The 12906-nt window shown below is 40.3% G+C and overlaps 1 protein-coding gene across 2 annotated transcripts in view; it reads right to left on the reverse strand.

Moving 5' to 3' along the window:
• Window positions 1-9407, reverse strand: part of grid1a (glutamate receptor, ionotropic, delta 1a) — a 233530-nt gene extending 224123 nt beyond the window's left edge. Inside the window, exons 1-2 of one of the 2 annotated variants that reach the window (XM_016668021.1) lie at window positions 7850-9405; window positions 5762-5917 (exon numbers count right to left, since the gene is read on the reverse strand). In XM_016668021.1, the coding sequence (XP_016523507.1) occupies window positions 5762-5917; window positions 7850-7928 (235 nt within the window). In that variant the 5' untranslated portion in view covers window positions 7929-9405. Of the gene's footprint in view, window positions 1-5761; window positions 5918-7849 lie in introns of both variants that reach the window. The other variant, XM_016668022.1, reaches the window with a different exon arrangement.
• Between the last annotated feature and the right edge of the window lie 3499 nt (window positions 9408-12906).

Consider the following 12906-nt stretch of genomic DNA (forward strand, 5'->3'; position numbering starts at 1 on the left):
ATTTTGAACAGGGAGTAAGCAGGTGCAGTTCTGATTCCTTTCAAAACAAAAATCTGTGAAACAGTCCTTTAATTTATCCCTATGCCAACTTCATTGTGTACAATATTTTGTTACCGTCTCCTGTTTGTGGCAAAGTTTCTTCAGGATGCTCATGTAAATAAGAGTTGTAATCTAGAACCAGCAGCAGTCCGTACATGATCTCTGTCAACTGCTTTATTACTTACAGGTATGTACAATATTTGACTTGATTTAAATTGGGTAAACACAGCAACTAGATAGAGAAATATACACCAGGTTTTATTATTGCAAAATCTTGTGCCATGAAATCTTATTACATCCCTCGTCTTGGTTCATATTTGTTTGTTTTCTGTCAAATGTTCAAGCTAACAAGGCAAACCTACCCGGTGCAGTAAACTTTTCTCAAATTAGTCTTCAAATCGGATTTATCATGCGGCAGTGGTAGCAGGAATCCCCTCATCGGTGCTCAAATAACAGCTATGTTTTAGTTTGTTAAAAAGGAAATGTGCGATTTCATGACAAGCGATTGGTGCTTAAAAATCTGACCGGCCAATACAGATGCACCACTAGGTAACTGACTAGAAATTATTTTCTGAAATGGAACAAGTGTTGAAGCTAAACTGAAAACTGAGCAAATGACCAAAGAAACTTGAAAAAGAAAAAAAAAAACATCCTCCAGAGATACAAAAAAAAAAATTGTACAAAAAGTCAACAATCTGAGGAAAGAAATACATATGTTGTAGCTAAACCCTCAAAGAAGACCTCTTTTTCCCCCTTCATTTCAATCTTTTTAGTTTAGATTTCACAAGAACATATTGTTTGTAATATTACAGCAGATTACATTATCTCGATTTCATGTCGTATTTTAGGGGCATTCTAAGAAGCCACATTATCAGACTTTGACTCAGCTCTCACAGAAGATGATATCATTACATAGAATCTAAAGACTAAACGTTCTGCCCATTTTATCATTCCCACCACCGCTTTAAATCCAATGTTTTCCTTTTTTCCCCCTCATGACAGCAGCTGATAAAAAAAATAAAAAAAATCTGATCTCATGATAGCATCAATACTCACTAGAGCCAAATTCCTCAGAGTTGTTGCAGCTGATGTAAAAAAAAAAAAAAAAGGACACTTTTATCCCCTGCATCTGGGAAAAGAATACGCCATAAATAGGAGCCTGTATGCGTAAGTACGTGTGGTTAGGCGGTATATTTAGCCAGCCTTGAGCTGTCATCTCCAAAAGATAAGAACGTGGGCGGACCGAGTAGGTTAGTGTTTTTGCTGTGCATGGTGCCTGTGTGACACGCTCATTAATACATGTTCCACTATCACAAGGACAAAGGAAGCCGAGTAAGGGCAAGAATGACACCGCAATGACTCCGAGCAGATTTTCCTCACCGCCTCACTACTGTTTTTTTTTTTGTTACCCCGCCCCTCTCATTCACTTATGCTCATGATCTTTTTTTAGATTCTGGTTTTTCTTGCAGTCGTATTTATGGCACGGTGGAATGGTTCTTTAAAAAAAAAAAAAAAAAAATTAAAATACTCCTAGCAGTTCAGTAAGCTTTTGCACCAGCGGAGAGCAGAATGATGCATCCAGGTTAAAAACGGTGACAGGGAGTTACAAAGAAGACGGAGTTGGTGTCTTTGAAGAAGGTAAAAAAAAATAAATAAATTAAAAAGTGGTGGCTCTAGATTGTGCATGCACATCACAAAGCTCTTGTCATATTCGTACTTCAGTTTACAATTTAAATACCTTGTTGTCATGGTGACCTATATGCCATTATACTGCTGTCCTTGCTGCACGAAATGTTACCATGTGCAAGCAGCAAAAAAAATCCAATATGTTATCTCATCTACAGAGAGGACAGGGATTACCGATAGGAAAGAACATTTTTTTACTCCCATTTTTTAACAGTAACTCTATGAAAAGGTGCAAATGGTGACTGCCATTCTTAAACTATTATCCTGATTTTTAATTAAAACATATTTATAAGCTTCAAGGTCTGGTCTGGACAGACCTTGATGTGATCATTCACGGTTTATCTCCATGTCTGGATTATGTCACCCATTCCAGCGAGACAGGAACTCGGCCACATCTATTCAGTGGAGGATGCGCCTGAAGAACACGAGAAAGAGGCGCCAGGTAAAGCCCAATTTAGTCACTCTGCACTGATTACCTTGATATTTCTCAATCCAATTAAGAAATTTAATCACCACTTTTTCAAGCCCAATGTGATTCTGCCCAGACTGACATCGGCAACCAATTTTAATATATTTGTTTGTAATCTGGGGTCATCTGGTTATTTTAAAAACAGAAAAGATGGATCTTTGAAGCCACAATTATAAATGGTGTTGCCTGCATCTTCAAATTGTCCATGTTGTTCTACAATTACAGACATCAACTCTTTCATGGCGTTTCATGTGACAGACTTGCATAAAGTAGTGCAAAATTGTGAAGTCGAAGGAACGTAGCACTTTTAATTGCCACATTTTTTTTTGCAATTGCAGCTTTACATATCTATAAAATAAATTTTTTTCAGCCATTCAACTTTGAAAATTTGTTCAAGCTCCATCACGTCGGGTTTAGAGTCTGCGAAAAGACTAACAGTTGTCAGATCAAATCATCAAGGTTTCTACAATATCTGCGCCATACTTAAAAAATAAAAGTCACTCTAAGCTTTATGCCACTGCTGTCACAGTGATGAGCCTAACATCGAACTGCCTCAGCCTTTATTTAAATTGCTACATTTTCAATTCTACGAGAATAGCTGACACTTTAAAAAGGGTAAATGGTGGATTATCTACTGCTGAAAAATGATACTAATGTGACGTTGACAAAAACAGAATGAGAAAGGGAACTGAATTGAAGATCGTAGCCACGAAGCAAAACTATTTTGCAGCCATGAAACGTGGATTTTGTGAGCCATTCCTAATTCATCTCTTTTACTTCTCTCTTTGCTCCTCCCATCTTTAATCCAATTTGCTCACTTTCATTTCACATGCAGCATTTTCTACTTCTGCACATCTCATCCTCATTCCCCTCCACTCTCCAAGCCCTCCCTCCCTCCCTCCCCGCCGTGCTCATGTCCATCCTCTCCTTCTTCCTTCCTCCTTCATTCTGTAGCAAGATCCTGACTGCTGCTCACAGTGGGACGGCCGCGAACAAAAGAGCATAACAAAAAGGTTAACTTATCCCCGTTGTCACTCAACACTCCAGCCCGTCTTGCCTCTGGTGCAAGAATTTGAGGCCACCCATCGATCCTCACATCATCGACTCCACATTATTCCCCATGCTCTCTGGAAACCGAAGCAGACCCTCACGCACGCACACACAAGCAGACACACACTTCTTACCCCCCTCTCCCTCCAAAGCACTTGCTTCTGTGAATATTTGATTTTCAGGGGCAGAGCTGTAAACAATAATTAAGAGTGTTAAATGATATCTAATCAAGGCTGACAAAAGGATGTTCAATCACCGGATGGAAATGAAGTTGTTTTCCAAAAAAAAAAAGAAAAAGAAAAAGAAAAAAGCAAACAGCAATGATAAAAAGTGTTATCAAGAACTCCTGGGGATTTTGAACCCTAAAAATGTCAAAAGAAACCCTTGCTAGGATAATAAGCATGAGCTATATGTATTCTTCAGCATGTGCAAACTCCCTCGTTCACCGCTGCTGAGTTAATTAATTTAAAGAACTAATGGCAAATAATTTGTTGCCCACTACATTTAATTGCCGTGTGTTCGCTAGTTAGATAAGTCAAGCAATGCATGTTTATGGTCGGCTTATTTCTGCAGTATCTTTGAATCTCTTCTCGAGACTTGGGCAAAAAATATTTTAGGGCTAAAGAATCCTAAAATACCAAACATAAATCACAAACTCACTTTCAAGTGAGTTGTCTTGGCTCGTCTTAGCTAGCACAGTCAGTAGCTGGTCCATTAATATGATTGTGGGTGTAATTGTTTGAGCACAAAGTATTTTAGGCAACACAAAGCACAATTTTGCCCGTCTTGTTTTGCTGATGTTCTCTTTTGAACCCAACCCATCTGTTGATTTCTGCAGGCTGTATTAGTAAGATGAATCAATAAACTCCCTCTCCAAATGAACTTTCTCCAAATTTACCTCCAGTAATTAGCTGCGGCAGCAAACTTACTTCTTTCCTCGCTGTCTGAGTGTGAGAATATTGATGCGAGAGCTGCAGACAGATTTACATACGGTGATGCGAGATACGACTTTTGACAACTCCATTGCTGTGCTAAGTCTTCATGACTAAAACAGGGACCAATTATGTGTAGAAAAGCGAGTCTCTCGTTCTATGGCACATTAATGTAAGTTATTCTTGTTGGCTGGGACACACCAGAGCAATAATGATTTGACACTGTGGTAAATTTCAGGCCGACTCGGGGACCATAAGGGTTTTAAATCAGATTAGGTGCCAATTCATTAGATCTCCAAGCTACTGATCTCAGACAATATTCCCACAAACTCCCTCATCCTTACTGGACAAATTGACACGTAAATTCTCACATTATGTCGTCACATATGAGCTGGAGGATTCCCTTTCGCCGCCGTTTTCCTTTGACAACCATGTGCTGCATAAAGCTTAGACTTAATTACAACGTTTTCACTCTGGTGACTTTTGCTCCTGCTCACTTTTTTTTTTTTATTCACAAACTTTTTAATAAATATTTCTCAAATCCAGACCTGGAAACAGATGCAACAAACTATGGACGCTGTTAAAGCAAATCAAGTTAACGTCTACTAGGCTCGCCAAAGAACACATGAATAAGAACACCAGATATCACTGACAGTTTAACGCCAGAGCTGAATGACGGTGCGATAATTTTAGCAGAAGCCGAGACATATTATCAGTTTTTGTGCCTGTCAGGAATACTGTGAGTAGCAATGAGTCATCAAGTCCGTTGTGCAACAGGGGACAAAAGTCCATACTCCGTGAGGAAGAGTAGGGGACATAAACAGCTTTTGAAGGTCCCCGAGAACCTATTAAAGTCTTAATGATTCATTTTAGTGGAAGGTTGTTTAATTACTTTTTTTTTGCAGTCAACAGGACCATTGTTTAATGTTTGAGAAGGATGACCTTGGCAGAACCTGATGAAAAAACTGATAGGTTTTGTGTGTGTGTGTGTGTGTGTGTGTGTGTACAGTCAAACAGAATGTGTAAGCCAAATGAGACGGATAAAATATCTCCAGCAAAAACAAAAAAAATAGATAAAAAAGGAAAAAAAAAAGAAAATCAACACAATTGTGGAAGTGAACAAGTCAGCGACACTCATTATTCAAAGCAGCACAGCAAGCCAGCGATACTCTCCTCTTATTTTCAGCGGCATAGTGCTGAAGCAACATTTGATCATCTTCAAACGTCTTTTTTTAGATCCTCATCTTATCTTCATGCTGCTGTGCTCCAACTCAATGCTTCCACCTAGCTTTTCAACCACAGAAGACACCTTGCTTTGGCAACATTGCATGCAAACATTCCCCTAATACTTCCAGACCCTTGGGTCATCATCTTCTGGCTCCCCGCTGCCCCCCTTAAATTGTTTTCTGACGCGTAATACAATAAAATTTGACTTTTGGCAAGAAAGACAAAACAGACTTGATGCAGGATTCCCACAAGACTTATTTAGACAAAGACCACCTTCTTAAGATGCCACCAGGCCATCAGAAAAGTCACCAAGACCAATTAGAAACATCGCTGCTGGGGAACTGGGACGGCGTCTTACCTTCCTGCACAGCCTGGAATGGGTTGTTAGGCTCGATAAGTTTCACAGAGTGGGTGATTTTCTCACTCTGCAGGATGTCATCATTTAAACTCAGGTCTGAGATGGCGAGTTGGAAAATCTCATCGTCTTTGACAGCATTTTCCTCGAATATGGCACCTGTTGGTAGGAAACGAAGAGTCGCGTAAGAGATGTGCAAAGAGGGAATGACATGTTGGAGCTCGGACAGCGCGAGAAGTAGACTTACACTTCTCACACATAGCATTATGACCACCGAGTTGAGAATGAGTGAACACCAATCGTCTCTTCAGCATTGCACCTACTAGTGAGTAACAGGTGAGGCACCAAGTAAACAACACTTCCTCGGAGTTGACGACTTTAAAGCAAGAAAAATGGGGAAACCACTTGCTCAGAACATCTTGATCAACTCTTGTAGGGTATTCCATCTGCCAGACGAGGTAAAATAAATGAACAGTGGTGAACCGGCAACAGAGTCAAGGCTAAGGCTCACTGAGGCACTTGGTGTCTGAACAAATGAACCAATGAAGCTCAAACTACTGTAGCAGTTCACACTGCTTCTGACATAAAGGTTTCAGAAAACGGAGTGCATCACCGTTGTTGCATATGGGGGCCGCAGACAGGTCAGGGCGTCTCGACTGGAACGCACCGCTGCTCATCTGGGCACCAGATACCACAGCACACCTTCATTGGTCTAGCCTAAAGGCGTCCATGCCAGGTCGGGGCTACAGAATGTAATCCCAGATCATTCACAGACCTGTTGATACCATTCATCAAAGTGACACGACTACATTTAATCTCCAGCATCATCTAGTTTGAGCTTAGTCTGCCACGGGTGAAGACTGCAACATTTGATGTGCCGAGTCTATTATCCGCAGCAGCAACTGTTCATCAGACCTAATGCACACGACCTACTGAGCATGATAGGTTTGCATGCAGGAGGCACGCTGCTTCTAAACCGCCTCTGCTCCTCCTCTGTTGATCAAAATGGCATCGGCCGGCGATTGAAAAAGTGCACACGCATATCGCTGTGAGGGGGAATTCAGGATATAATTGGGGTACCCTATAACGCTATGCAAAGCATCAGCCAACATCATCTGGATGGAGTCCCGCTGCTGTATTAAGCCAGTGACTGAGCACCTGCTGCTTGCCAGACTGTTGCAGTAAACTGTGAGCAGCAGCAGCAGCAGCAGCAGCAGCAGCAGCGACAGAACGGAAATCTGAACACAGTGACATTGACATTTTTATCAGGGATTACAAGGCCGGTCGCTGTGATCTGATCAGGACAAGGTGGGGGGTGAGGGGGAGATGCAAATATTTAATGCAAATGATTTGTTTGGATTAAAAAAAATAAAGCCTAATGCCATGTTTGAAGAGAATCTGTTTGAACATCCTCTGATAAAGGATGCCTCCATCTCTGCATACCCCTGGTTTGAAGTTGGAGTACAAAGAGGCTCTATGCCCTTTTGCATCTCTAAAACTCCGCTGACGTCCCCCACCTCTTTCTCTCCCTCCCTCTCTCTCCATCTCTCTCTCTCTCTCTCTCTCTGTTATTTGACATTGCAGTCACGTTTGGGTGAAAGTTGAAGCTTGTTGGCTGCACAAGATGTGGCCGAAAAAAAGAAAAAAAAAATCAGAAGAGGAAGAAGAAACCCCTGTGCATGTTGGCTTATGGACGTCAAGCTCTTCAAAGCTTTAATTAAAACGTGTCTCACTGTAATCCGTGTTCTGAATGCAGACGGAGCGCAATTTATGTGCTTATTATGGCTTTTGATCTGAAGCCAGGGAGAATGCAGAGACGATACCTGCAGAAAAACAAGAGATCACTCAATACGTTATAGTGGGCAGAAAGAAGATAGCCGTGACTAAATGTTTGGCATTTAGAGGAGGTGAGGTGTGGGGGAACCAAAACTTTTTACCTCGTTTGATAGTGTTAAAGACAGAAGGCGATCTGGTTAGACTGTTTACAACGCCGTCTGACTACAATCTCATGTGTCGGCTGAGCTTTTTTTTATTATTTTTTATTTCCTTTACAACTGCCTCTAAGAGCATCACGTTTCCTCGGACGCTTACCGATATGAATGATTGAGTCCGCATTGGCTGGATTGCAGTGCAATATCCAAAAGGAAAAGCAGATCAGCAGCAACTCCATCTCGGTATTTCAGCGAGGCGTCTCATCCAAGCTTTCAACTCGACTGTCCTGCACTGTCCAAAACGGAGCGACACCCCCGGAGAAGAAAAATACAATCAGTAGATATCAAAAAAAAAACCACGGTGGTCCTTTTCCCTTCTGAACAGACAGGTGAAAATCTAAAAAAAAATCTAAAAAATAAATAAATAAATAAATAAAAGAAGAAGAAGAAGAAAGAAAAAAATGCTTTCCTTCTAAGTTTTTTTTCTCCTTTCTTTCTAAGCCAACACAATCAGGTCAACCGCATGAAGGTGGGCATAAAGGACGAGGAGGAACCGATAGGGACCCGATATAGGTCTGAGGAGACAGGTACAACCCGGCGAGGGAGAGACCCGGCGCACCTCTCTCTCACTCCCGCTTCTCTCTCCCGGCGCTCCGGCGTCTAAAGCATGGCAAGCAGCTGAGAAAAAAAAAAAGAGAAAGAAAAAACACGGAGGAGGGACACCCCTCTAACTACACACGGATAGAGGTTCACATACACACACACCAAGGAGAGAGGGGAGATAGAGAAGAAAGAAAAAAAAGACGCTCTTCAATTCTGTCTCAATCACGTGATTGCGGAGACTTCACGACTCTGCCGCCGTCCTGACGAGCCGGGGAGAAATGATTTGGACTCGCCGGAGAAAGACGCGAAGAGAGCCGATAATAATAATAGTAATAAAAAAAAAGAGCCGGAGGTTGTGACAGGCAGAAGGAGAAAAAAAAAAAACAGGCGAGAATTTCTCACTGGAGAGCCCAAATCCGACAAAGATGTTGCAAAAGAGGTGAAAAGTGGAAGAAACAGTTCACTTTTGAGAGAGAAGTGTGCGCTTTTTTTCTCCCCTCGGCTGAGACGTGAAGGATCGAAGCGGAACGGCGGAGCGCAGCTGGTGTGTCATGGGGAGAGGGGGGAAAAAGAAAAACGGATTTCCATGCCGCGATCCGTCCTCGGCGGTAGCTGACTGATGAGAGGCGAGACGTGACACAAGCTAAAAGACGACGGAGTGTACCGGGCAGCAGGCTGCCGGACTTACCGGAGTATCATTAAGCAAAAGGGAACACAACTATGTCCGCGAAATGGATTCCTTAAAATGCGCGCCACACTTTGTCTTTAATCGTGGGATCGCTTTGTTTTGTGCGTTACTTTTGCTTGTAAATCCGCATCTGGGCACCACTTATCCCCAAATGCACCTCTGCGTGTACAAACCGGCTAAGAAGAGGGAGAAGTCGGACTTTCTCGATGGGCATAATCTTACAATTAAAGGATATTTCTCGTGGATGTCATAAAAAAACGGAAATATCTCTTAATTGTTTGGTTAAGTCGGTCGTGGGCACAGAGCAGAAACTTTCAGCACCACCAGCGAGCTGGACAGCGCCTTCAATTCTCAACAGTGAAAGAAAGAGTCTATGGAAGTCCAACTGTGCCATTAAGCAATAAAGGAATAAATATTTTTACATGTCAATTAAGAAATAAAATTGACAATAAATATGCTTGATGATTATATATATATATGCATCTTTGTTTATTTAAATGTGTTAATTTGATAAATATATGATTAAATAAGACATTTTTAATACTTTTTTCAGTATTTATTTGTAGTAATAAGGGGTTATTGTGCTTTGGAGTATATGATGGACAACATTTTCCTGTTCTCAGCCAACATTATAAATATTGGCAGGAAATGGGTTGGTCAATGGCTCCCATATGGGACTGACCATTATCCAATAGCCCTGTGTTAACAGTCTGGGTGGGTTTGAGCCAGAAAAGCTCTGAAAATAAAGTGGGACTCATACCAGAGTGCTTAACATGTTACACAGATTGAACCCATTTTTCCCATATCTATTTTAGGCACAGTAGACCGTGTTTCCATTTTACTAACAACATATGTTGTACGTTTGTCAACCTAAATGATCCTATACAGGAAGCCCGTTGTGAACCAAGGTCACATCCTTTGTTAGTATCTTGGTTACTAGCTCAGGCCTTATATCCAACTGGGCTAAATGGATACTAAGTGCTCCTACTTACACGTGTTGTCTGGGGTCTAGTCGATTGGTCTGGAGTGGACGTGTCGTTCAGTTTATTAATCATTCAGACGTCACGATCTATTGGACAGGCCACAGTCTAAGCTCCTCCATCAAGTACCAAAACTGCCAGGCTGTTGTAAATTATATTTAAAAAATCCTGAAACAATTATCTATAGATGCTTAGAATTTAAATAGAACTGTGAATAACTGGATTTAATTCAAATGTATCCAAAAATGATTTCACTCCTTAAATGTCATGATGATTCCAGGATCACTGGATCCTCATAGATCCAGTGATTTGCATTTTCAGGGTGACATATTGGGGGAACACATGCATTGTCAAGTGTGATTTTTATTTTATTTTTGATTTTTTTCAGCTATGTTGCTATTAATGTTATTTCAAAGTTCATGTGCTAAAATACAGCCTCGAATAATTAACCTGTCCAGTTGGCCCATCAAATAAACCTCAACATCTGATTAGTTAATCGGCACCAAAAGTGCACTTCAGAACAATTATGCCGAGATGAACTGTCTTCGGCTCATCCAGTGACTTTACACTTCTAAAAATAAACCCATTGTGTCTGCATGTCAGTGGAATAAAAAAAGGGAAGAGAATGAACAGGACACATGAATGCTTCCTGTGAACGAGACATATGAGGGTTTTTTTTTTTTCTTTTTACTGTTATTTGAAACTTTTAAATAAGCGACTCAATAATTTGCTTCAAACTTGAAGTGATTTACAGTTCACTGTCTCCCTTCTGTGGCACTTTTTCATCAAGAATGTACCTCGTCCCTGAGAGGATTTTAAGCCATAACAGAGAGAATAATACATTATATAAAATGAAAGTTTCTTCAATTATAAGGCAGTAACATCCAAATAAATTATATGTTTTTAAAAGATCAAGCACTGCCCCTAGTGGCTGTTTTAGATGATGCATTTGATTAAAAAAAAATAGTTGTTTCACCATTCTCACTGTCAAACAGTACAACATACATTTTGTGATAAAATAAGCTCACAATGACAGCCGATTATCCTAAACGGCTAAAGAAGGAAGACACATTTATGTCAATATTTAATTCATCCCAGCCGCACATCGGCTCGGGTAAAATACAATGACAGTGTTTTGATCTTCTATCATTTTCTTAACACAGTCGATTTAACCTTGAGGTTTAGCTTTTCAGCGGCGTCCAAAACAGCATAAAAAATTCAAAACATCCCAAAGGAGGATATAAAAATCCCTTAATTTCACTCATGTATGAAGCAACATGATGAAAACATTTCTTCAGTGAATTATTCATTTTTAGAAAGTGGCCTAACTTCACACGGGCCCCAAAAATAATCCTTATTCCTTGAAGTTTTTGTTCCCAATGCAAATTTGCCCTTTTCCCTTCATCTTGCTATATTGAGAAGACGTGCATGTAGAAAGCTATAAAGTCTTGTTTTTGTATTAAATCTCGATTGAGGGTCTTTTCGTGTCTTTTGCTTTGTATACATAAGGAATACCCAAGAAGTTGGATACGTTTTATTAAACGTACTATAATAGACAATTTTCCAAATATGGCACTAAAAGCGATTAAAATAACTTTGCTTCCAGTTCATAGCTTCCACTTGGTGAGGATGCTTCAAGTCGAATCTCTATCTATCATGGTAACCATTACCATATGCATCAGGTATGTTAAAATTAATGTAGGCTCTCTATTATTTATAATCTGCATATAGACATATTTAAATGAATAGCACAGCGTGTTTTATGTCTTGTGGAGGCGAGCTTCATGCATTAATAAGTAGGGGTGTATACCAAATGACAGCAAGAATATATTTTTGTGGATTCCAGTGAAATATTCGAGATTTTTGGAGGGGTTTATTATGCAGTTCATTCCAACCGGTGCAGCCCCCAGTATCCATGCTTTAATAATCATCTTTCTGTGTGCAATTCCACATGCACAGCAGTGTGGATCAGCATACCGTAGTCTCATGTCTGCCTAGACAGAGGCACAGAGACCACGGCAGTTTGGTCACGACCGCAAAGATGAGGGAATTTTACACAGACCGGTCATATATGTTTATAGCTGTGAGCAATGGAGAGGAAAAGACAGACAGGGTGACGGGGAGAGCGGATATAGATTAAGTCAGACTGCCCCATCTGGTGCTTGAAAGCCGGAGGGGGAAAAAAAAAAAAAAGAAAGTGTTACTAACCATTAAAGAAGACAGTTTTAATACTATACTCATCTGTATTCCCTTACAACTCCTCCATGATTGTCTTGGTGCTCCTTCGGATGAGTCCCTGCTCTCAATTTAGTCTCGTGTCACAATCACAGTGATGTAAAAAAGGGATTTTCTAAAAAACAGAAAATTGGTTTGAATTCTCATTTAAAATTTTCAGATCATCAATTTTTAATATAAGAGAGAAAACAATCTTTGTAAATACACAATGTAGTTTTCAAAGGATGATTTCATTTATTAAGGGAAAAAGGTTGTCCAAACATACCTGGTCCCATTTGAAAATGTATTTACCTCCCAAATCTTATAGGCGATTGTCTCACCAACTCGACGGGCATCAAGCAGTAGCAAGAAGTCTTAAGAAATCTATTATAGTAGAGATATTTTGACCCAATCTTCAGAGTCAAGATTGTGTCAATGATCTTCACATAATCTTTTCACCATGACTGGCCTTTTGAGGTTCAAACCACAGGAACTCAGTTTGGAAACATCAAGTCTTTTTTTGAGCTGTCGAGGTTCTACTTAAGGAGCTCCTTCACACCACACGTCTGATAGAAAGTCAAACTTAGCAACTTCTTACAGTCCGTTGAGTTTTTATATCACACAGTCAGAATGTAGTATGAATGCATAATTACATTCAAATTCAGGAGATTATATCGTTTAAAATGCTGCTTTTATGACCAATTCATTGGTCTGGGTTTGAATGACCTTCAA

This window comes from Poecilia formosa, unplaced genomic scaffold, assembly GCF_000485575.1.
Source record: "Poecilia formosa unplaced genomic scaffold, Poecilia_formosa-5.1.2 Scaffold12, whole genome shotgun sequence".
NCBI lineage: Eukaryota > Metazoa > Chordata > Actinopteri > Cyprinodontiformes > Poeciliidae > Poecilia > Poecilia formosa.